The sequence below is a fragment of the Rhineura floridana genome, chromosome 3, assembly GCF_030035675.1.
Source record: "Rhineura floridana isolate rRhiFlo1 chromosome 3, rRhiFlo1.hap2, whole genome shotgun sequence".
Classification (NCBI taxonomy): domain Eukaryota; kingdom Metazoa; phylum Chordata; class Lepidosauria; order Squamata; family Rhineuridae; genus Rhineura; species Rhineura floridana.
In genome coordinates this window covers 105209822-105236767 of record NC_084482.1, presented here as the reverse complement: position 1 = coordinate 105236767, position 26946 = coordinate 105209822, and the positions used below count along the sequence as shown (strand labels likewise).

General features: G+C 42.3%; 1 protein-coding gene across 1 annotated transcript in view; it reads left to right on the top strand.

Moving 5' to 3' along the window:
* Positions 1-26946, top strand: part of TRPC7 (transient receptor potential cation channel subfamily C member 7) — a 223453-nt gene that overhangs the window by 171249 nt on the left and 25258 nt on the right. The window contains exons 8-10 of the mRNA XM_061613403.1: positions 14310-14505; positions 16702-16923; positions 22321-22398. Coding sequence (XP_061469387.1) covers positions 14310-14505; positions 16702-16923; positions 22321-22398 — 496 coding nt within the window. The remainder of the gene's footprint in view (positions 1-14309; positions 14506-16701; positions 16924-22320; positions 22399-26946) is intronic.

Here is a 26946-nt window from a genome sequence, read left to right as displayed (position 1 = left end):
CATTAAAACAAACAATAGTCCCTGTACATAAAATGTGGTATGCCATGGAGGAAGCTAAGATTCTACTCAGAACGTGTTTTTAATTTGGGGAAGTGTTCGATCACATGATCTTACCCACACCACCCCTCCATTCTGAACAGGTACATTCCTGAGGGACTGTACCCTGAATATATACATCAGGTGTATGGCACTTAACCGTTTAAGGCAGAGATTCATCTGAAAACATGACATGCTTTTTTTAAACAGAAGAGAAATTATGTAGGTGAGATTTACAGAAGCAATGGGTCCTTCTGGAAATAAGTCATGCTTACTGAAACAAAGAGAAGTCAACATGCAGCTTAGCTGTCTGTCACATTTTTTTCTGCATGGTTTTAATGTCACATATTACTGTATGGCTTTCGTTCTTTGTTTGATGAAAGAACATAATATCCTCTGTTGAGCTTGTGATGCATAGTAATGAAAAAATCCCATCTCCCTCTGGAGACAGATATATGTAGATGCATTATAGTAAGGGAGATAGCGTGTATTACAATGAGAGAGAAGCAAACAGCAGACTTCAGACTTGGCTTTAATTCACAGGATAAATTTGAATCATTCACTTCACTTCCTCCATTCTGCCGTTTATCTTCCTGTAAAGTGGATAAATATCTTTAATCCCCAAGAAGGATGATATCTTGTCATTATGACTGAAACATAACAGGTTGGAGTAGAGTCTAGGATTGTCATGTCTCCAGTTTTTGCCTAGAGACTCCGGATTTTTGGGGTCCTCTCTGGGTCTTCAGGTGAGTCACCTTAATGTACGGACTCTCAGCTTTCATTTTTTTTAAAAAATATGTTTCTAGGTGGTCTGGTTCATGAGATATACACCAAAACATCAGATAAACTTTACTCAAAAGTAATTTTATCTGATGTTTTGGTGTATATCTCGTGAACCAGACCACCTAGAGACATGGTTAGGATTGTGCTGTAAATTAATGGGACTTTTGAGTGAACATAGCAAAGTATTGTAAATCTTTCTCTCCCCCTCCAATCCTACTTTTTAAAGCAATTAGGCAGAGCTTACTTAGGTATCACTGCTTTTATTATGTAGGAAACTAATACTGTTTAAAAAATGTTCTGTAATGACCAACTGGTTTTGACAATAAATTATTACAGTAGGGCCCCACTCATACAGCAGGTTAAGATCTAGACCCCTGCCAAAAAGTGAAAATTGCCAAAAACCAGGGCCCTACTGTACTCCTTATTGAACTTGTCTTCCTCCCATTTCTTCTTGCACCACCACGTCCAGCTCCAGCAGCTCGGCAAAGGCTGCTCGAGTGAGGAGCTGGGTGTGTACGAAACGTGTGTGGAGCTGGGACACCCTTAACCCCCCCAAGTCTCCACCTCTTCTGGCCAGGGAACCTGTGATCTGCTGAGCTCCATTAAAACTATCAACAGAGTGTTGCTCTGAGGGAAGGCACACGCTGTGCACAGCAGCAGCGAGGGGAGAAGGCAGCACGGCATTTCTCTCGGAGCCAAGCTGCTGGAAAAAGCAGCCACCAAACCAAGTCCAGCTGGGAGGGGAGCGGCAACAGACAACCTCCCCTGCAGACACCGCCGCGAACTCCAGAGAGAGAGCCACCTCTGTGAGCTCTGCCTCAGTAGCTGGTGAGCTCCAACAGCCACAGTAGTAAGCTGTGGAGGGAGGAGCCGCTGCCGAGCACCCAGTGGGGGGAGATCAGAAGCGGTGCTGCGTAAAGCAGGCACGAGACGGAGTCACAGCTGTGAGCATCTGACTCACGGCTTCAACCAGCTAAGGACAGGGGGCATCACAGCTAAAGCAAAGGCGGCCATAGCAGCCTCCACTGTCCCCCAAAACAAGGAAGACAGGCAGGGAAACAGCCGGGTAGAAAGAAAAAAAGGGGGCAAACCAACTGAAAAGAATCATGCCCAAAACAACCCAACCAAAAAACAGAAAATACTAAAGATGAAAGAGGAGGGAGGGGAAGACAAAGAAGCTGGGTACAAAGGAACAACAGCGACAATCCCAGTCCCACTACACTCTCTCTCACACACACACATGCTACCTGGGGAAAACCGCTGTATTAGCGGAAGAAGTGGAACACCGAAAAACTGGGCCCTACAGTATATGCAGTGTATGTATTTTTACATCTCCAGTGTGTGTGTGTATATGAAGTCTTTCCAACAACTCTGTGAGGTAGGGTTGGCGACTGGAAACTAAGGTAGCTCACTAGAAGAAATAAATCCCTTTCAAATCCAGTAACCATAAAAACAAATATAAACAGTTGCAAAGCAGCTTAAAGTGGCATGATCCTGAATTTTGGGTTGGGTGAGTGAAGTTCCTTATTACTTGAGATTGCAGTTCTTTGCATGCTTCCCTGTTTGAGTAAGCCCCATTGAATACTTTGGGACTTGCTTCTGAGTAAACATAGGACTGCACTATAAATATCATTACAGGCTGTGTAAATAATAAACATCTTTGACAGTCATGCTTACATAATTTTTCTTCATACTGTACCATGATAAGTGTCTGATTTCACATTATGGTTGTACATTATTATTTCCTCTACATTTTAAGTGTGCCCTTCTTCCTTGGGGCGGTCATGGTTCCCCTCTGTTGTTTTCACTGTGAGGGGCAGATTAGGCTCAGAGATGGTGAGTAGCCCATGGTCACCCACTAAACTTTATAGCTCATTTCCACTTAAAAAAATTAATTAAAACAATTCATATGCAGGCAAAGTTTATTAAATAGATCCACACAATATGTTTAAAGGACATCCAACTCACTTTTAAAGCACATGACTCCCCCTAAAGAATCCTGGGAAGTGTAGTTTCCCCCTCACAGTTATAGCTTCCACCACCCTTAACAAACTACAGTTCCCAGGATTCTGTGGTGGGATTCATGTGCTTCAAATGTGTGTTGAATGTGCTTTAAATGAATGGTGTGGATCTGCCCTAGGTATGCTGTGCATTCATTAGTGAATTGAAAAGAAGGTTTTTAAAAGATATTTTTTTAACAGGGGAAGGGCTATAGCTCAGTGGTAGGCCATATGCTTTGCATACAAAGGTCCAAAATTCAATTTCTGGAAAAGCCTATTGCCTGGAATCCTGGAGATGCAATGCCATCGGTACTCAGCACCAAATGGCCTAAGCGGTATAAGGCAGATTCCTTTGTTCCTAAAAATGGAAAGAGACCTTAGGTCCACAGAGACTCCAAAATTTATTTATGTATTTTATTTACAACATTTTTATACCAGTTTATTGTAAAAAATCTCTAAGCGGTTTACAGAAGGAATTAAAACAATAAAATTATTGGCAAAAACAGTTAAAGACAGGTATCTAAAACATTCAAAATAATAAAACTAACAATGAGTTAAAAGCAGATCAAAAACACAACAGCTTCTACATGCATGGGTAGGCTTGCCTAAACAAAAAAATTTTAGCAGGTGCTGAAAAGAGTACAATGAAGGTATCTGGCTAATGTTCCAAAGCGTAGGTGCTGCCACACTAAAGGACTGATTTCTTACAAGAGCAGAACAAGTACTATGGGGCACTCATAACATGGAAAGCACACCTTGAACTTGACCTGGCAGCAAATCAACAACCAGTGCAGATTTCAGAGCAGAAGTATTATGCACTGATGGGATCTCACTCATGTCAGCAGTCATGCCACAGCAGTCTGTACGAACTTCAGCCCATGGGTCAGGTTGTGCTGCATGGGGATTTCTGTGACCTTGGTTGACTGGTTGCCAGGATTTTTTTAATTTTGATTTTTGGTTAGGAACCCTGACTGGTTGTGGGAGGCTGAGATTTCTGCCTTACTCATAGGAATCTTGTGGTTGGTATGGTATTGCATTAAAGAAATCATCACTGTTTTTTCTTTTTCTGTCTCACTCCCTTACATCCATAGAAGCAACAACAGTGGTTCCATGTGCTCTTCAACCCCCTTGAACCCACTAATGATGCACCTTGTTGGTTGCATGACGGTTTGTTTCTTGCCCAATAGTGGTAAAAGAGAATTCACATATTTGAAAGTGTGGCTGCAATTGTTGTTGTTCCCAAGCTGCTGCCTGTGAGGGTAGACCAAACCATGTGTGTTTTCTCTCTGTCAATTATTACTCACTGGAATTGGGTTGGCTGTTAAAGTGAGTTTATAGCAGACCACAGGGTAGATAGAAAAGGACAGAAAATCTTATTCATACTCCCAGGCATTTTAGCCTTCTCCCAGGCATTTTAGCATGTGTTTTTAAATTATTATTTTTAAGTGTTTTTAAGTTTGTATATTTGTGTATTTGTTTTTAATGTTTTTAATTGTTGTAAACCGCCCAGAGAGCTTTGGCTATGTGGTGGTATACAAATGTAAATAATAATAATAATAATAATAATAATAATAATAACAACAACAACAACAACAACAATAACAACAACAACAACAACAAAACAACTCATTTCTCAAACCTCTTTCTGAAGTGAAGGGTCAAATCTGTGAAGATGTTTGGAGCAGCTATGTTAAAAGATAGGGACAGGGCATTCTAGGCAGGGGGTTGCCAACCCTGCTTGTATATGGGTACATTTGCAGAGGATCCCTAGTCAAGCTTTACCAACAGCACAATCCAAATTATATCTACTCAGAAGTAAGTCCTATTGAGTTCTATGGGGCTTAGTCCCTTAGTAAGTATGTTTAGAATTGCCTTCAAGGGCATCCATCTTTACTCCTGAGTGCTCCCATTTAACATCTCCACAATGCTACACTCCTTTCTTCCTACAATGGCCTTCTGGTGACTGGACTGGCCTGAGGGCACTTAAACTCTTCTTGCCAGAAGTAAGTAGGCTAATGTTCCCTACCCAGGCTCCATCTTTTAGCTAAGATTTCTATCTTAATTTCCAATCAGAGAAATGTTTTTGTTTGAATTATATGGTCCAAGCAACTGTGGTTGATGCTTAATGTATCATGCTTAATGACATCACTAAGGCCTGCCCCTGTGACATCACTTGGGCCTACCCGCATTACATTACTCTGGCCCACCCCATGACATCACTTCAGCCCACCCTGTGACATCACTAGGGCCCACTCCTGAATTCTCAGGGTTTGGGATACTTCTGACCTGGCAACCCTAGCAGAGTCACCTCTAGCCACCTCAGGTGCCATTGATCTCAGTGATTGTAAGCATGGCTTGCAGATAAATTCAAACTTCCTGTTGTTGCTGCTGCTGCCACCAAGGCTTTGCAGAGAAGCTAGACCACCACCACATCCACAGCCTTGGCCAATCATGGTGACGGTAGTAGAAAAAGGGGCAGAGAGATCAGGCCCAATCTCTGTGCCATCTCCTGGTTGGACCTGATACTGGCTGGCAAGAGCTTCAAGACTGGGTTGGAACAGTGGATCCCAGGCCGGTTCAACCCCACCCTAACCATTTGAAGACACCTTTCAGTGATTTTCACTGGTGGAGATACCACTGGCAGGTCTTCCATCTGCCCCGCACATTCAGTGGTTGGACTGGGAAGATTTGTGCAAGCATCACTCTATTGGCAGAAGGCCAGCTAGGTCTACAGAAGCAAGCAGGGGAACACCTCTGTTCCATCCACACACACCCCACTATAGCCCAGCTTAAGCAGGAAGGTGGGTGGGTTGCAGCCTAAGTCTAGTCTTGATCCAGCCCATAAAGAAATTCAAATATCACAAAAAACTTTTTGTCTTCAAAAATTGTAGATATGAAACCCTTTCATTACCATTTACAGGCTCATACAAGTCAGATATATGTATATGTCTAAGAAAATAAAAAACTGTATTTGATTATATACAATTCCTCTTGTACGTGAGGGTTTTCTCTTTTAAAAAAAAGTGTTCTGCAGATACAAAACACTTATTTTAAACATAATTGAAACTATTGTTCATCTCTAAGAATTCTGTTACAATCCTTTAAGGTGCCAACGAGATGCGTGTCACACCCACTACCTGCTGAGTCAGAAGGTTGTGGAACCAAGGCTGTACTGGGCGAAGAGACAGTAGCTATGACAGAGAAAAGTCTGTAACAGGGAACAGCCACAATCTGTGTCCCTGGGCTGTGTCACTTTAGACAGTAGGTAGGTGGCTCACATGTTTGAATGTGCCTCCAAGCAAACAAATCCCTGAACATGAAAAGCTAGATGTCAGGGATAAGAGTAGGCAGCAAGAACCTTCTTTCTGAAATGTGGTCGTTTATATGGAGAACATTTTTTAGATGGAAGAACATTTAATCATGTGAACCCTACCTGCGATCTGAAGTGGTACAACACAGACACAGGTTTTCTACCACCTCAGGCTGCTTCCACATGACCTGTTTATTCAGCATTATTCTGATTTGTTTGCACAATATTTGCAGGAAGGTTATCAGGGACTTTGATAGATTCTTGCACCATTACCTTTTTTATTTCAACAAAGCAAATTAAAGCTAAACAATTTAGGTTTAAATACCATGTAAATGACTACAACTGCAGTCCTGTACACAGTTAGCTAGGAGTAAGTCTCACTGAACTCAGGCTTACTTCTGAGTAAATGTCGGAGAATTTTCCTCCTTGGGAGCTTTTGCTGGGGGTCCTTGAATAAAGTGGAAGACACAGGCTTGGAGCAAAAAGGTAGGCCTTTATTCTTACAAGCATATGCACGGTCAGCTTCCCAGAAACATCCAGGAGAGACTGCCCTGGGGCACTGTGTGTAAGCTCTTTTATAGAGTACAGTTACAGCATGTGACAATGATTTCACCAATCTCATGAGTTCCTGCCCACCCAACATCACAGTTCCTCCTCTCTACAATCATTCCAAACCAATCAGAAAGCATTAGGAAACTCCAGTGGTGATTCCAAGATTCTGTCCATATCATTAATGTTTCCATTGTCCTACTGTCTTAAAAGACTTATGAATTTTGGGACTAGTTGGAACAGTTACTATTGTGAATATGCTTTCAAGCATACTTGGTACATTCCATATGCTATTGTTCCTGATCAGTCAGGCTGACCCAGGTATGCCTGGAAATATTTGGACAAGTTCCTGGAGTAAAGTTTGCCTCAACTCAGGGTATTTGAGAATGTATGAGCACCCCCAGTTCTATTCCTTTGCCATAGGGATTCTTATGTCCTTATATTTTCTCAGAAATCCCATTCCCTTACTTATGAAATAAATAGCTCAAGAGAGGGGATTATTTAAAAACTTGAGCTTCATTTTGAAGCCACACAGACTAAGGAAAAACTGGGTAACTCTGGTTAACTAGTATCTTTCAGCCTCAGGGATATAAAGGAGGCAGGCCACCCCCTCTTTCTTAATGAAAACACCACCTTTTTCTTAATGAAAACACACTTATAAAGTTGTAAATACTGAGTTGTTTTAAAATCATTATAAAATCTCACTATTGCTCTTCATTAAACATTTAATAATTATTACAGATTTTCCCCCTAGGTGACATTATAACTCTACCCAAGAATCAAATATTGGCAATTCCTACTTATTACATTAACCACAGCTTCTCTCACAATTTAAACGCTCCTTGCTTCCAAATAATAGGGTAATCAATTTTCTGTAAATCAAGTATCGGCCAGGTCTTGGCAAAGAAACAGAAGGTCCCTGTGACCGCTGCCATTTGCAACAGGTTTTTGCAACAGGTTTTTGCTTACAGGTCTGAATTAAATGCTAAGATTCAGGGTTCTCTATGAGCCTGAATCTTCAGGGCCCCAACAGGCATGCAATTCAATGCTTAATTCTTTATGATTATAAAACATATACCTTCTTAATATCTATGATTATATATGTATGGATATATAGAATTCCCCATTATAAACATGCACAGGATTGAACTAGTAGGTATACTAATTGGGAGCTCTATATTTGAGATCCTGCAAAGCAAATGGGAAATACAGACAACCTTGTTGACTTTTTTTTTAACTGCTGGAAAAAACTTCAAGCAGTAGGAGAATACCTTTATTCAGATCAACTGAAAACCACAATGCTAGCTTTCAGGTAACAAAGCCAGCTGACTATTAATGTATAGTTTTTAGTTGTTCCCAATCAAGGTATGCCACTACTACAACAGCTTACATCTGGGATGCAATGTTTTCCATCTTTTTCTATGCAGCCATGAGGACTAGTAATCGGGTTTGCTAAAAAATAAAAGCAGGTATATAAAATATTGCAAGATGGTTTATGGGTCATGATAACATTGGCCCAGTTCACATATAACACTAAGCCAAAGCAGGGCTAAGTGTGAACACATGAGCATGCGGGTACTCCAGTAAAATTATAGCTGATTCACTCCTCTCCTGATCAACCTGCTGCTATGCTACCTGGAGCTAAGCCATGGTTTGGCTGAGTGTCACATCCGAACCCGGGTTTATGGTTTGACTCCAAACAAACCATGAGCTGTAGTTAAGGCTTGTTCTTTGCTTACCAATCATGATTTGTTTGAAATGAGACAAGCTACAAACCCAGGTTCATATATAACACCAAGTTAAACCTGGTTTAGCCCCAGGCAGCATGGCAACAGCAGGAGCAGGGGAGTAGTGAAGTGTCATGGTTATTACTGTGGGGCTTGAACATTCACACTTAGTCTTGGTTTGACTTAATGTTGCATGCAAATTGGGCCATTGTGATACATATCAACCATTAATTATCATCCCTTTTTTCAAATTAATTCCCATGTTAATAGTGCTACTAATGTTCTGAACATTTGTCCTGACTAATCTGCTTGCAATATCTGGAAGATATGCCTCTAAATCATGATTTTTCCACCGCAGCTATTTTTTGTACAGGCGGGCCCCGCTTATACGGCAGGTTCTGTTCTGGACCCCCGCTGTAAAGCGGAAATCGCTGTAAAGCAGAACCCCATTGAGTATAATGGGGCACATCGTGCAAAAATGACACGAAAATGCCACAAAATCGGCAAAATCGGCTTTAAAATGGGGAATGAAAGCTGCCACATTAGCGGAACGCCAGGAAGCGAAGCGCCGGGAAGCAGGGCCCTACTGTATTCTGTTGTTGTTATACTTTTCCCTGCTGATTTTTAAATTGAAATGTTATTGTGGAATTTGTATTTTATTCTTTTGATTTGTTTTATGATGTGAACTGCCTTGAGGTGGCTGTATAGCACTGAACGGGATAATACAAATAGCTAGATTAATAAATTAATTAAATTAAGGGTGCAAATCGGGTGAGCATAGGATTTTGCAGATCTCCCTCTCTGCAGGAAGAAGTCTCCTCCTAGCCTCCGTGGAAAGGTCAATTGGCAGATAGGGTAAAAGGGAGGTTCTGGGGGAGGACCGAGAGAACCTTTGGATCCATTGAATACAAATCACTGTTGTTCCCCTGACATGCCCCCAGAACAGGGGTATACTTAATTTCCTTACCATTAGGACCAATGGTAGTTAAATCTATGGACTGAGGAAGACTAGCAGAAAGAATAACAATGCAAAAACACCATCCCCATCTTCCACCCTGTTGTTCAGAGTGTGGCAGCATTTGAGTTGCTCTGTCAGAGTCCCTAAAATGCTAGTGTAACATTGCTTTGGCATGAAGCCTGCAGACAGGTGCCACAATTCAGTTTTTCCCATGAATTCGGGCAGGGCCAACCCTGTCATTAGACAGAAATGAAGCAGCTACATCTGGGTATTATGAAAGGGCAACAAATTGATAGTTATTTAATTCATTATTATATTTTTACTGCCAGGAAGTGTGAGAGAGAGAGATGTGAGATTTTATTTTATTGCCTCAAGGGAGAAAATAACTTGACTGGCCTTAGGTACTAAGCACTTTGACTTGGGAAGAGGGTGTTCTTTACTGTTCTACCTCATTCAGCAAAATGCTGTGGGTCACCCCTGTCTTTCCATATGATTTGCTAGAATGGTTTGAAACTCCATGACACCATGGTGGTCACAGACACACAACACATGAATAGCAATTAGATGTTCAAGGAGAGCATGGCAGTATTCCAAAACCGAGGTTAATGCTTAGTTGCTGGAAAAATAGCAGATTTGACACAACGTATTAATATTGATGGGAGAGCTTTAAAAAGACAGCCAAACTCTTCCAAATTAAAATGGAAGGTTAATAGATGGATGCCACTGCGGACGAGGTTAGTTATTTCAGTTGGCTAACTTATTTAGATGACAGCCTTCAAAGGCAGCATTTTATGTTTTTAAAAGGTATATTACTGGAAAATACTCTGCTTAATGGAAAAACAGTGGCCAGGTCTCTGCTTATACGACCAAGAGTTTTATCATTCTTTATAGGGCAGTGAATAACAAGTATGTAGAAAAATCTTTGCGAAATCTAAAAGCAGCTCTTCAAACCCTTCATCTGTTAATTAAAGAATCAGCAATGTAGAGATACAATCATAATTAGTTTTGCATATTTGCTACAGAGAAGGGCCTATGTGTACAGTACCAAATGACATCAAGAATGCTCCCCATGTAACATTTTCCATGCATAATGCTAATTAGGAAAAAACACACTTCGGGATGTGTCCAATTAAGGCATACTCAGAGTATACCCAATGAGATCAAAATATTTGACTAACATGCATTAATTTTAGTGGGTCTACTCTGAGTATGACTTAGTTGGATACAACCCTTTGTCTTGATGACATATGACACAAATGTCATTCCCCCCCCCCACAGGCACACTGATTGTACACCCTATATATGCAGAATAATCATTTTTATTTATTTATTTATTTATTGGATTTATTAGATGCCCATCTGGCAGGTTGTCCTGCCACTCTGGGAGACGTACAGTAAAATATATAATACACTCAATATAAAAACATATACACAGAAATTAAAACCACAACTAATAAATGCAAAATCTGTGGAACCTAACCCTCCTCAACAGCCTGATTGAAGAGCCAGAAAATTGCCTCGATTTACATTATAGGCATCTGAGGGAAACCATGATATAGTTCCTACCAAATTTTACCTATCTGCTATATCTTCTTAAGATATCGTAGCCACAGTTTGCACCATGGATCTTAAGAGTAAGAACCTTTCAAAACTGCACTGTCTTTAACCACTGATTTCAAAACTGTACTCATCTTTTTGGTTTCTTAGAACTGCTAAGCAGTGCCAGGCACTTTCCAGTAGTGAAAAATATTCACATGAATGTAGGGTATATTTATTAGCAGTGATAGATGCAGAATATGACTGGGTCAGCATAGTGCAGGTATACTGCTGTTGACTGGCCAGCAGCACTTAGAGGGGGTTATCATTGGTCCATACAGGTTGCTGCTGTCCAATCAGCAGCTGTCTATCTGCACTGTGTAGACCCATCTGCTCCTGCCTCAGTCACTGCTGGTAAAAATGTGGGGTGCCTCCCTATTGGCTGCTGCTCAATGACTACTTGCTACACCACCTCAATGGCTGCCACTGCAGTTCACTATGTTTCAACAGTCGGTTAGCTTGTCAAAAAGCCCACACTGATTTTCACTTCTTGGCCAAATATCAGGCATCAGAAGATTTCTGCTTATAGAGAGAACCTTCTGGTTAGATATGGAATAGGGTAGGGAACATTTTTTAGTCTGAGGGCCCATTCCCTCAAAGGGAACCTTCCAGGGGTACATGCCAGTGGTGGGTGGCGCCAGAGGCAAAAGTGTACTAACACCAAATGTGATACTTACTGTGTATAGTAGGCTACATTTCAGCCACACAAAAGTCAGCTTTTTTTTATACTTCCCACACACATTGATTTCTCCATTCATTCAGGCAAACAAAAGGCATCATCACATTTCAAGGACACTTTCCAGGAAAGGAAAAGCCCGAGAAGGGCACGGGGGAGGGGCAGTGATGAGCATAGCCTAAGGAAAGGTGTGCCATAGTGAGAGTCTCTGGAGGGTTCATTTGGCCCCTGGGCGTTAGAATTCTCTCCCGGATTAAGTCTTATTATCTGGGTTAAAGAGACAGTACAGAAAAAAAAAAATCCAAGATCTCCCAGCTTTCTGAATCCTCTTGCATGCAAATTCCATTTTCTTCAGACTGGGATCAGGAATAGGGAAACCTTTTTGAGCATGAGGGCCACATTCCCTCTAAATTCCCTCATAGATACCACTGGCTGAGAGGAACTGGGATTTCCTTCCAGTTGGGCTGAGTAAGAAGCAAGCATGTAGTTACCCACACTCACTGTTGTGTGAAACAGCAGGAAGATATTCTCTGGGTGCCTCCTTTGTTAGAGATACGCTATTTACTCACAAAGGAAAGGGCTCTCCCTAAAAGGGTTTGCCGGCAGGGCCAGCCCAAGACTGCCCACTGCACAAGACAAGATGGTGCACTTAGAAGTGTAGTGGCAAATTTAGAATTGCAGGGTCCCATCATGAGTCATGTCATGCCCCCTCACACACTACACATGCATACATACCTCCCTCTCTCTTTCTCACACACCTACACATACTATACACAGATCTCTCCATCTCTGTCCAAGTGCACCTCTCCCACACCAGGCCACACATATACATACCTCCTTTTCTCTCACATGCATACAACAATATATAGATCTGTCTCTGCCTCCCACCCTCCCTCCCTCACACACACACACACACACACACACCCCAAATACATCCCTCTCTCTTTCACACAAATCACACACACATCTCTCTTTCTCTCACACACACTCACATACACACACAAGCTTAGCCCAGCACTTGTTTAGCAAGCAGATAGCATGGGCAAAAACAGGTGTAGAATTACTACCAAGTCACTCCTTTCAAAAGTCAAACAGCCCAGGAGAGGAGGTATAGCAAAACCATTAAAGTTAACAAAGGATAACTGGAAAAGTTCTAGCAAACCTGAACTCATCAATTCCATTGATTTAAATAAGCCGCTGGAATTCCTGTTTCACTGACAGTGCTTTTCACTTCAGTAAACTAATAGTCTACAGACCAAACAAAGCAAAAATTACTACACTATGGAATTGATTAACATCCAGTTATCTGTGGAAGAAACATATCTGAGCAAATACACTGCGAGTTATTTTATTATGCATGATTATTTATTTGGAGATGAGGCTTGTGCAAAAAAAATGCTGAAATTTTTAACTTATTCTATAACTGCACAACTTTGCATGTGCATGAATAAGAGAGTTGTACAGAAGCAACTTTGTGAGACTGAGAGAGGAGTGCACTCTAACAATCATGTTAAAATCCAAAGGTTAGGCTGCAATTCTATATATACTTACCAGGGACAAAAACCCTCCTGAACTCAATGGGCATGGTTTCTGACTGGGTAGGCATATATAGGATTACACTGTTAGTGATTTATAGAGTCCAGGGCTACATGATGCAAGGTTAGGCTGCTTAAATCCAGTATTGTAGTCCCTGCATGTATCAGACTTTGTCCACCTTCTGCTGTACTGAGACCACTTGAACCTCCAGTGACAATGCTGGATCAAGGAGTTATCCCCAAGGCTGTGGATCTGCTCCTTCAAGGAAAGAGCAACCCCATTCAGAACAGGCTGTCTTTCCATCTCCTGGACATGAGAACTTTGGACACATAACACCTCTCTCCTTTCAGGATTCAGCCTTAATTTATTTGTCCTCATCCAGTCCATCACTGCCTCTTCTGATTCAAATGGAACAGAGAGATAGAGCTGGGTGTCATCTGCATATTGATGGTACCTCACTTCAAACTTCCTGATGACAGTTTCCAGTGGCTTCATATAGATGTTAAACAGCATGGGGGACAAAATGGAACCCTGCAGAATACCACAGGATAATTCCCATGGTGCTGAATAGTAGCCTCCCATAACTACTTTTTGGAAGTGGCTCTGGAGGTGTGCATGGAACCACTGAAGTTCAGTGCCCCCAACCCCCCCTCCCTGAGACGTTCCAGAAGGAAACCATGGTCAACAGTATCGAAAGCCACTGAGAGATCAAGGAGAATGAGCAGGGTCACATTCCCCCTGCCTCTCTCCTGACAAATGTCATCAACCAGGGAGACCCAGGCAGTTTCAGTGCCATGCCCAGGCCTGAAGCCAGACTGGAACAGATCCAAGTCATCCAAGTAATAGATGCATAGTTCACATCCAATCCAAAGTTCTGAAGGGGGAAATCAGCAGATGTCAGGGTGTAATATTGTTCGTCAGTGCTCTTAGAACATCATGTATCTTTATCACTTTACGGAATATTGCCTAGCAGTACCTACAATGATAGATAACTGTTCCCGTGTTTACACGGAGACTTTTTTTTATGCTGGCAAGCTGCCATCTAGTAGTAGTAATAGTAGCACCACCAACAAAACAACAACCTTTTATGTTGCCGGCTAATCTATGAGTGACTAAAGACTCGTTATTTTGTCTTTAGGGTAGAAGAAAGTTTTAAAACCTTATTCTGGTCCATATTTGGTTTGTCTGAGGTAATATCAGTGGTGCTGAAGTATGATCACAAGTTTATTGAGAACATTGGATATGTCCTATATGGAGTTTATAACGTCACCATGGTGGTTGTGCTCCTCAACATGTTAATAGCCATGATCAACAATTCCTATCAGGAAATTGAGGTAAATATGATTACATAACAAATGTATTGTTTTAATCTTTGGTTGTATTTTATGAAAATAAATATCTTCTTTTTTCCTAAGTTATTTCTTTTATTTATTATGTATTATATTTCTATCCTGCCCTTCCTTGCAAAGGAGCCGTTGCTTTCCCCAATGGACAAAATTCATCTCTACCTAATGCATTTCCTCTATTTAAATTGCAAAGGATTTCAAGATCATTTGGGGAATTTTTTTTGCCATTTCTAATCTGCGATTGGATGATTGTGCATTGCAATTGGCTTGTGGTGGGAGGGGAGGGAGACACACATTGGCTTGGCCTGCTCCTAGCATACTAGCTATAAAATAGGGTGATGTTTGTCACTTCTTCTTTGCAATATATCTATATCTGAATTCCTGTGCAATGCAACATTAAGGGCACAATCCAACTTGCATTTACACCAGGCTGAGGGGATTTGGATGCAGCAGATCTCCAGCGGAGCTGGCTGGGTCCTGGCTGGGCTATGCCAGTATTTCCCTCGGCCAGGACTCAACCAGGCCAGCCTGTCTCAGACAGGACCCAGCTGACTCAGCTGAGCCCGAGACTGGTGCAAGTGGAACCAGCATAAGCTGGCGCGAAGGCCCCAAAAACGGGCATGCCGGGGGCATGTCAGGGCAGTGGGTGGCTGAGGTGAGGGGACTTAGGCCACAATCAACTTGTGTTCAGAGTGCTTCGGCAGGTCCCAAGCCAGGCAAAAGTTACTCTGGGGAAAAGGTCAGTTTAAGAAAATGGTTGCAATAAAAGTCAATAGAGAGGGCTTACTCCCCAGTAGTAGTATTTGAGAGTGCAGGCTTTCACTTTCTGCTTCTTGTGCACAGCTCCTGGATGAGCTGGTGTTCAGCCAACCCAGAGGCTCCTGAATGGCAATTGGATTTATTTATTTATTTATTTATTTATGGTATTTGTATACCGCCCCATAGCCGAAGCTCTCTGGGCGGTTTACAGTAACTAATTGGATACGGCGGAACTTTATACCAGCTTCCCCTGAGTTAGATTGCTCTGTAAACCAGAACAGCCAAAGTTTTTAAAAGCTAAGCACTCTGCATTTATCATATTGCAGACATAAGAATGGATTTTATTATTATTTATTTATTATATTTATATTCCGCTTTTCCTCCCAGTAGGAGCCCAGGGTGGCAAGTCAACAGATACCACATTCTGTCACTGACACTGATAGCTTTTTTGGTTTTCACTCAGCAAGCAATAATTATTCTGAAGATCTGGCAAGATAGAAGAAAGAAGCCACTTAGATCAAAATAGGTAGCACAAATCTTGCATCCTCCCCATCTTATTTCTGCCTTGGCTGCTTTGACAATCACATAGCAATGAATTCTCTTAACTGAGAAAGGAACTTGTTTGCACATCATACAATGACTAATAAAGAACCACATTATAGGAATAAGGTCCTGTCAAGAAATCAGATCTGATTTTCTTATAATCCTCAGTGACCGGCAGGGATAAATGGTCTAAAGTACTATGCGAAAATTTGTAATGGATCAGACAGCCAAGAATTAGTTATTTCTGGGGTGCATTTGATGCATGGCTAATTGCAAAAGGAAATTATAATCAGTCAGATGGCTGACTCTAGGGCAAAACTTTCTTGTAGCTGTGAAATAAGATCAAAATCTAATGCACTTTTAAAAGCACCTTTTAAAGTCTGTATTAGTAACAATGAGATTACCTACCCAGGAACTTCTGGGTTTTCTTTAAGGTTTGGGACCAATCTGGGCTACAAGACAGATTTAACTTTCTCAGAGATGGGGAGCAACCTTTAATTCTGTATCCCAGAGTCTTAGGTGTGTAACCTGGTAAATGGAGCACCTGGAAGGAACTTTCAGCCTGCAACCTTCCCTTTTGGAATGGAATCTACAAGCTGACATCATGACTGCAACGTATTTTTGTATCCCCCCCTTGTCCCCCTCACCCCCTATTTATTTTATTTTATTGAAAAACATTTATAAACTGCTGAATATTTTAAAAATCTTGTCTGATTAAGAGTTCTGGAGAACTTGAAAGCTTGCCACACTTTTGTGACATGTTGGTTGGTCCCAATGAAGGTATTGTCTAACTGTGGAATGAGATAAAGTGGATTCATTGTCTTCCCAAAAGGTAATGGGAAAGTTGCTATCCTTTAAAAAGCAAATTTGTTCCTTCTGCAGGAGGATGCAGATGTGGAGTGGAAGTTTGCACGTGCCAAGCTCTGGCTTTCATACTTCGATGAAGGAAGGACTCTACCTGCTCCTTTTAATCTAGTGCCAAGCCCTAAGTCGTTTTATTATCTCATAATGAGAATTAAAATGTGCCTCATAAAACTCTGCAAATCCAAGGCCAAAAACTGTGAAAATGATTTCGAGATGGGCATGCTGAATTCCAAACTACGGGTATGTCACTCATCATCCTTTTATTTTTAACAAGGTTTGTGGGTATGGGATTGTTTATTCAGTTAAGAACTTCAAAGGGGCTCAAAGCAGCAAACATGGTTCCCCCTCTAACCTTAGGTAGATTAGACAGAGACATAATATCAGGCCCAACATCACCCAGTGAGATTCATGGCCAAACAAGGATTGGGCCCCCATGGTGCTAGTCTGTAACTCCGGCAACTGTGCCACACTGGCTCCCTAATGCTCCTGAAAGAGACACACAGATGAGTGCAAGTGGTTTGCCAAGTTAAAAATGAACTTGAATTATATGTGACACATGAAACAGATTGACCTTCCTCACCACACCCTTTAAACCAGTGTTCTTCAACCCTGAGCCTTTGGATGCTGCTGGACTACAACTCCCATCATCCCTTGCCAGCTAAATCAAAGGTCATGTTTGATGAGAGCTATACTCCAACAACATCTGGGAACCCAAGGATGAAGAACACTGGTTTAAACCACTGGTGGCCAGCCTTTATGGAAGTGTGACACAATATGAGAGAGTGTCACTATTGTACAGGTGTGGGGAACCTTTTGCCCTCCAAACACTTCTGAATGACAATTCTCATCATCCCTCACCACTGGACATACTTGCTGGGCCTGTTGGGAGTTGGTGTTCAGCAACATCTGGAAAGCCAAAGGTTCCCCCACATCTGCTCTAGCCCATGCTAAAGCTAAAATACATACACTTTCCTTGTGCACTGATGTGGTTTTGTCTTTGTTCTACTTTGCCAGTAGCGCAGCAAGGAGAGTAGGCAGTAGGATGTGCTATGCTATAGCCAAGCTCTGCAGTTCCTACCCAAGAATGTCATCCTACTTCCAGTTCTGTACACAGAGTTTAAAAAGTGTGAATGAATTGCCATGTATCAATGCTACATGATTTTTATTCATGCCATATCAAATCTGTCTGCTATACCTTCCTGCCACACTTTAGGAAAGGAAGGGAAGGGAAGGGAGGAAGGGAAGGGAAGGAGAAGGTTAGGTCCTGTGGATTCTAACTGGGGTGAGACTGGAAGTGGGCCTCAGGCTCATAGCTCCTCCCTGTCCCATGTATCTCACCATGGGTTGAAAGTGCAGGGTAGACCCACCTTTGTTTGAGCTCTTTACCCACAGTGAGCTGAATGAAGAAAGGAGCACAAGGTCTACTTCTGATTTCAGTCTGCTTAGGCAGCAGTAACCAACATGGTGCCCTCAAGATGCTGGTGGACTCCAACTCTGATCATCCTTGACCATGAGCTGGGGCTGATGGGAGCTGGGAAAATCTAGAAGGGAATACATTGGCTACCCAATCCTAGGACAAAGTCTCATCTGAACACACTTAAAATTTCAGAATTCTTGGTTACAACCCACAACTAGATCAAGTGCAATCTTTGGTGTGTTACCTGTCTGCCAGCAATGGATACTAGAACAACACATTAGTAACAGTCCAGAATTAATTAGGCTTTCTCATGATGCAATTCTCTTCAAGTTTGCACGCCTAACACTCATGTCCTCCGTAAAGCTCCCAGGACTTGTGTCCTTGAGTACCAGCCCTTAGCTGATAAACAGGTGTTCTTGCTCACGCCTTCTAATTAGCTTCAGCTGGGAACCGAAACTGCAAAGTCCTTGCCCTCACACAGAGGCTTTATTTTAGACAAGATGAAATCCCAGAGTTCTTTCCCACAGAGCCATTTTAATTTCAGTTTTTCTTGACAAAAACAACAAAACATTTGAGCAACTTGATATATATTAAAAATCAGCATCTGTAGCTGTATAATTTGTAATAGAATCATAGAATTGTAGAGTTGGAAGGGGCCTATAAGGCCATTGAGTCCAACCCCTTGCTCAATGCTGGAATCCAAATTAAAGCATACCCAACAGGTGGCTGTCCAGCTGCCTCTTGAATGCCTCCAAGGTTGGAGAGCCCACCAAAGGGGGAAAAAAGAGGCAATGAAACAGTAGCAATAAAAACACACACACAAAGCCAGAGAAACATCCATCCCCCTCCATCCTTTGACTGCTATATTCCATTCCTGATTTTTTTTACGTTGGACAAAAAATGGTACTCTAATCTTGTACAATTTCACATATCCTGCTGGGAGGAAGGGCGGGATACAAATTAAATAATAAATAAATAAATAAATAAAATATTAAACTCATTTAACTCATTATTGGTTTGATCACTACCTACTGAGACCATTAACAACTCTCAGCTGAACCTACCTCACACGGCTGTTGTGGAGATAAAAGCAGGTATAAAATGTCTGCAAAAGGGGACTTAGTGTTTGTATCACAGGCATCAAATTTTGCTCCCTTTAACTAAAGTGATGAATCTTTGTAAAGGTACATGTTTTGTTCTCCCCACGCTCCCACCCAGGGCCAGCTCCAGGAATGCCAGGGCCCTTGGGCATCAGCTTGCCCTGGGCCTCAGCGCATGTGTGCCCACGGCCCCCCCATGCCCCCCACCTACCTGTCTGCTGTCTTTTACCATCGCCCTTAACGAAGATGGTGGCTGCGGTTTCCCTAAGGGGATGACGCCTCCACCACCATCTTTGCTGATGGCACGCATGCGTGCTACGCGTGCGCATCTCTGCCATCAACTAAGATGGCGGCAGGGGCTTCAGTACCTTAGGGAAACTGCGGCCACCATCTTAGTTAAGGGCAATGGTAAAAGACAGCAGACAGGTAAGTGGGGGTGTGGGGGTGTGGGGGGGCGTGGGGGCCCCATGGATTGTGGAAGGGGAGTGGAGGGGTGGCTGAGAGCCCACCTGTAGCTCCAGGGGCTGTCAGGCCAGTGCCCCACCTGGCCGCCCTTTAGAACCGGCCCTGCTCCCACCCTAAATTAGTAGACTTTAACCAAACTGGCATGATTATTGTGCGTGTGGATTGTATTCAAGTGAGCTTACTCCCAGGTTGGTGTGCTGAAAGGAGCCTCCTACCATGAACCCTTCCCTGCCCCTTCCTCACAAGAAAACCTGGGCTACAATCCTGTACCCACTTGCCCACTCTTTAAAAAGAAAGAGACTTACTTCTGAGTAGATATGTATACCATGGGTTTCTTTAATATCCACCCACACTTACTGTGTAGGAGAAACTTCAGAAAATAACTTATAAGGAGTACTGATCTCAAAAGCAAATTACAAGAAGACAAAAGCCACAAGCCAGAAAGAAATGCCAGGGAGGGGGAAACACCAGCTCTTTAGGGGTGCAGGGATTCCTGGTGTCTGAACAACTCACTCATCAATCATAGCTGTGACTTCACTCATTGGCTAAAAACTCTGAAAGGCAGGAACAGCCAGGCTGGCTCATCTCACAGAAATCGCGGAGCTGGAGTGAGCTTGCATTGTGCTTTGTAACGTCCTTTCTAAGAGGGCTAGGGACTTACTGTTTTTTTTTAAAAAATGAAAGCTGACAGTCTGGGGCTCAGTACATTTGTACCCCCAGTACCCATCTCTCGGCAGCCCAGCATCACCCATGCTGTGAAATAAATGGTGCCCTGCCTGTCCATGCTCCACTACACCACTAGTTATACAGGGGCATATACAAATAATGAATTATTTTTCAGTAGGTGTTTCATGTGAATTTTCAGAAGCACATACTAATGGCAACATGTAAGATGCAAGGGAATTAAGTCATTTGGAACTTAAGAGAGAAATGTGACTTTGTGTTACAATGAAATAATATCAGGACTTTTCTCTGCACTGAGCAAGTATTTAGCATCTCCCAGCCAGCTATTCTGGGCTGTTAACCAGCAATCTATCTAACAAAAGAAAGGTCAAAGGCTAGTCAGCAGCATAATAACACACACTGGGTGGGAATAAAAAAAGCAGATGAGAGGACATAATCAAATATCTTCTTTAGTTCTCCTCTGAACTAGAAATGAATTTGCAGCAGATCAGTAGAAGGTGGTGAAAGAGAACACGTGAACATCTCCAAAGTAGTTACTGAAATGAACAAGGGCGATATTTTCATCCCTAGACACAGCCACTATGATGTATATATGATGTATATTTTGGAACAACTCTTTGCTTTTTGAATTTCACCAATTTGTAACGTACCTTCCATAATTTATTTAAACTTCTAACTTAATGTATATTCTTAAGGAAAAAGTCACACAGGCATATTTTTTTTCTTTTCCATTTCCACCTAATCCCAAGGCTGTCTATTTTTTCATTGGATGGAAAACTCCACCAAAACTTTAAGCTATGTTTTTGAAATGTTGACTTTATTGTTGTTTACAAAGTAATTGTCTAGACATTTTCCCAACGCCCACGCATTAGGTATGGAGGTCTGCAGGGAAAAGCTTCCACATGTAAACACTTGTTTGCCTTTTCCTCCAAAATGAACTCAAGGCAGCTTACAATGATAAACATCATGCAAGATATAAAAGCATATGCATCAACTTTACCTAAAGCAGCAATCATGGTAGAACAGCATTAACATACCAAGCCAGGAACTCACATAAATACCAAGAAAAGCCATTAAATTGACAAAAAAGAAATACCATTAAGATAACACACCAAGGAGAAAAATGCTCAGCCAAAAGCCTATTTGCAGAGCCATGTTTTTACCAACTGCTAAAAGTATACAGTATTGGAGCTTGATGGATCTCACCTGGAGGTCTTTCCACAACATGAGTACAACCACTGAGAAGGCCCTGCATCTCAGACTGCCAGCTAATCTATGTGCATATGTTTTCCATGCAATCTGGAACTCTGCATGAGTTGTGCTCCAACCCAGTTGGAAAGTCTATGCACATAAGCTTTTCCCTGCAGATGACCACACCTAATGTAGGACACAGGGGTTAGGGCTGATGAACCACATGATCTCCTGGGCAGGGCTAGCAACATAATTTCACAGCCCTTTTCTAAACATGTTGCTCCTTCACATAATTCATATGTGAAGGATCTAGTGTAGGAACAGATTTCAGTTTTTAGAAGGCAGTACTGAGTGGCTAAATATTGCCCCCCACTCCTCATCTGAAATCTGCGCTGGTGTTCCTACACTTGTTACACAGTGGGTGATATAAGAAACTTCATATTTTATATGGAGTTCATGTCTCACTTAAGCACTAGAACAAGATTCATTTTCCCCAAGTGCTGAGCATTCAACCATTTCTCAAATTCTGTAAACGTGTGGATTGTCAGAAGCACATAGCAATGGCAGCATGTAAGATGCAAGGGAATTAAGTTATGTGGAACTCAGGAGAGAAATGTGACTTTGTGTTAGAATAAAATAATATCAGAACATTTCTCTGCACTGTGCAATTTGCCACTTGCAGGCTGTTATCAGGCAACCTTTTCTTAGAACTTGGTTTCTGCTACTTTCATCAGAACATTTCTTCATTACGGTGATGTGCTCTACATTTGTACATTTCAGAAAGTACATTTCGAGTCCAGTACTCAAAATTCAGACTTTACCATGAAGAATGCCTACAACAAGCCCACAAGATACCAGGTAATGACAATACAAAGATTACATTATCAGGTAATGGGATAGGGGAAAGATAAATATGTCAGAATAGTTCTACTTGCATGTTTATGATCGACAGTTTGATCCTACACATGTCTGAAAATGGAAATGGACTGCCTTCAAGTCGATCCTCACTTATGGCGACCCTAAGAATAGGGTTTTCATGGTAAGCAGTATTCAGAGGGGGTTTACCATTGCCTCCCTCTGAGGCTGAGAGGCAGTGACTGGCCCAAGGTCACCCAGTGAGCTTCATTGCTGTGTGGGGATTCGAACCCTGGTCTCCCAGGTCATAGTCAGAGGAGTAGCTGTATTATTTTCTTGCAGCAAAAGCTGCAAAGAGTCTTGTTTGACACTTTAACAAATTTATTGTGGCATAGGCTTTTATGAACTTTGTAAGTGGGCTTAAATCCACAAATGTTGTAATCTAAAACTTTTATCAGGACTTCCTTCCTAGTAACTATCCTTAGGATTTCAGCCTTACAGCGCAATCCAACTCACCTTTCTGTTGGGTTGGGATGAGTTGGATGCCATGGCTCCCTGGCGGTGCTGGCAGGTTCCTGGCTGCACTGGCCTCCACCAGCCTCTACTGGCAGCAACCCTCTGCCGTGGCTGAGCCGTGGCACTGCCAGGAGCATGCCAGTGCTGCTGGGGGTCCATGGGAGATGGCCAGCCTGGCGGACAGATGGCCAGCAGAAGCCAGCAGGTCCCCCAAAATGGGGCATTCTGGGGACATGGTGCAGGAACTATTTTCTAAATTTTCCATTTTGGCCTTCAGGAAGTGCTTACTCCCCAGGAGGCCTGTTTGTCAGAGCCATCGCTTCCCAGCTGGCTCATGTATGTGGCTCCCAATGGAGCCCACATTTAGCCGGGCCAGCAGCTCCTGAGAGAGAGGAGGATTCCGCTGAGCTTTCCGCTGGCTCCTCCTCCTCCAGCCTCCCTTCCGCTGGTTCCCGGGTATTTGGATTGCTCTATTCATGATTTATTGATGCCTTCTATAAGTCAACTTGTCAACTTAAAAAGACCATTCCAGACTACATGATACTTCATGGTGTAACTGATGTTCTACCAGCAGATACAGAACCCTTAGTTATCTTACTCTAATGGATCATAAATCTGTGCATGGCTGGGCGATCCAGAGGTGACCATTTTATATCAAGCACATAACTCTCTGTTTAATTGCCATGATACAATGAACCATGCAAAATCTCAGAAAGTAAGGTTACACAGTACTGCTCAAAAATACCTCAACCATATTAGATATATATTATTTGAAAACAAAGTAAGAGAATATTACAGTGTATGGTTTTGTAAATTCTCTAAAATAAGAAGCTACATCTCTCATAAGAACATAAGAACATAAGAAGAGCCTGCTGGATCAGGCCAGTGGCCCATCTAGTCCAGCATCCTGTTCTCACAGTGGCCAACCAGGTGCCTGGGGGAAGCCCGCAAGCAGGACCCGAGGGCAAGAACACTCTCCCCTCCTGAGGCTTCCATCAACTGGTTTTCAGAAGCATGCTGCCTCTGATTAGGGTGGCAGAGCACAGCCAATCATAGCTAGTATCCATTGATAGCCCTGTCCTCCATGAATTTGTCTAATCTTCTTTTAAAGCCATCCAAGCTGGTGGCCATTGCTGCATCTTGTGGGAGCAAATTCCATAGTTTAACTATGCGCTGAGTAAAGAAGTACTTCCTTTTGTCTGTCCTGAATCTTCCAACATTCAGCTTCTTTGAATGTCCACGAGTTCTAGTATTATGAGACAGGGAGAAGAACTTTTCTCTATCCACTTTCTCAATGCCATGCATAATTTTATACACTTCTATCATGTCTCCTCTGACCCGCCTTTTCTCTAAACTAAAAAGCTCCAAATGCTGCAACCTTTCCTCATAAGGGAGTCGCTCCATCCCCTTGATCATTCTGGTTGCCCTCTTCTGTACCTTTTCCAACTCTATAATATCCTTTTTGAGATGAGGCGACCAGAACTGTACACAGTATTCCAAATGCTGCCGCACCATAGATTTATACAATGGCATTATAATATCGGCTGTTTTATTTTCAATACCTTTCCTAATTATCGCTACCATGGAATTTGCCTTTTTCACAGCTGCTGCACACTGGGTCGACATTTTCATCGTGCTGTCCACTACAACCCCGAGGTCTCTCTCCTGGTCGGTCACCGCCAGTTCAGACCCCATGAGCGTATATGTGAAATTCAGATTTTTTGCTCCAATATGCATAATTTTACACTTGTTTATATTGAATTGCATTTCCATTTTTCCGCCCATTCACTCAGTTTGGAGAGGTCTTTTTGGAGCTCTTCGCAATCTCTTTTTGCTTTAACAACCCTGAACAATTTAGTGTCGTCAGCAAACTTGGCCACTTCACTGCTCACTCCTAATTCTAGGTCATTAATGAACAAGTTGAAAAGTACAGGTCCCAATACTGATCCTTGAGGGACTCCACTTTCTACAGCCCTCCATTGGGAGAACTGTCCGTTTATTCCTACTCTGCTTTCTGCTTCTTAACCAATTCCTTATCCACAAGAGGACCTCTCCTCTTATTCCATGACTGCTAAGCTTCCTCAGAAGTCTTTGGTGAGGTACCTTGTCAAACGCTTTTTGAAAGTCTAAGTACACTATGTCCACTGGATCACCTCTATCTATATGCTTGTTGACACTCTCAAAGAATTCTAATAGGTTACTGAGACAGGACTTTCCATTGCAGAAGCCATGCTGGCTGTGCTTCAGTAAAGCTTGTTCTTCTATGTGCTTAGTTAATCTAGCTTTAATAATACTTTCTACCAGTTTTCCAGGGACAGAAGTTAAGCTAACTGGCCTGTAATTTCCAGGATCCCCTCTGGATCCCTTTTTGAATATTGGCATTACATTTGCCACTTTCCAGTCCTCAGGCACGGAGGAGGACCTGAGGGACAAGTTACATATTTTAGTTAGCAGATCAGCAATTTCACATTTGAGTTCTTTGAGAACTCTCGGGTGGATGCCATCCGGGCCCGGTGATTTGTCAGTTTTTATATTGTCCATTAAGCCTAGAACTTCCTCTCTCGTTACCACTATTTGTCTCAGTTCCTCAGAATCCCTTCCTGCAAATGTTAGTTCAGGTTCAGGGATCTGCCCTATATCTTCCACTGTGAAGACAGATGCAAAGAATTCATTTAGCTTCTCTGCAATCTCCTTATCGTTCTTTAGTACACCTTTGACTCCCTTATCATCCAAGGGTCCAATCGCCTCCCTAGAAGGTTTCCTGCTTTGAATGTATTTATAGAATTTTTTGTTGTTGGTTTTTATGTTCTTAGCAATGTGCTCCTCAAATTCTTTTTTAGTATCCCTTATTGTCTTCTTGCATTTCTTTTGCCAGAGTTTGTGTTCTTTTTTATTTTCTTCATTCGGACAAGACTTCCATTTTCTGAAGGAAGACTTTTTGCCTCTAAGAGCTTCCTTGACTTTACTCGTTAACCATGCTGGCATCTTCTTGGCCCTGGTGTTACCTTTTCTGACCTGCGGTATGCACTCCAGTTGAGCTTCTAATATAGTGTTTTTAAACAACTTCCAAGCATTTTCGAGTGATGTGACCCTCTGGACTTTGTTTTTCAGCTTTCTTTTTACCAATCCCCTCATTTTTGTGAAGTTTCCTCTTTTGAAGTCAAATGTGACCTTGTTGGATTTTCTTGGCAATTGGCCAGTTACATGTATGTTTAATTTAATAGCACTATGGTCACTGCTCCCAATCGGTTCGACAACACTTACATCTCGCACCAGGTCCTGGTCCCCACTGAGGACTAAGTCCAGGGTTGCCATCCCTCTGGTTGGTTGATGACCAACTGGTCTAGGGAATAGTCATTTAGAATATCTAGAAATTTTGCTTCTTTGTCATGACTGGAACACATATGCAGCCAGTCTATGTCTGGGTAGTTGAAGTCACCCATTACTACCACATTTCCTAGTTTGGATGCTTCCTCAATTTCATATCTCATCTCAAGGTCTCCCTGAGTATTTTGATCAGGGGGACGATAGATTGTTCCCAGTATTAAATCCCTCCTGGGACATGGTATCACCACCCACAATGATTCTGTGGAGGAGTCTGCCTCTTTTGGGGTTTCGAGCTAGCTGGATTCAATGCCTTCTTTCACGTATAGAGCGACTCCGCCACCAATACGTCCTTCCCTGTCCTTCTGATATAGTTTATATCCAGGGATAACCGTATCCCACTGGTTTTGTCCATTCCATCAGGTCTCTGTTATGCTCACTATATCAATGCTCTTCTCTAAGACCAAGCACTCCAGTTCTCCCATCTTGGTTCGGAGGCTCCTAGCATTAGCGTACAGGCACTTGTAAGCAGTGTCTCTCTTCAAGTGTCTTTGGCACTTGTGGTTTGGCCTGTGGTAATTTTGCCCTTCTGAATTGATATCCTGTGCCCCTGCTCTCACAATGCCTACTTCTAGGCCTACCCCTTTTAAAATTTTATCATTTCTTTGGTCTTTATCCCAGGGGGGAGGTTTATTCCGAACCGGACCTTCC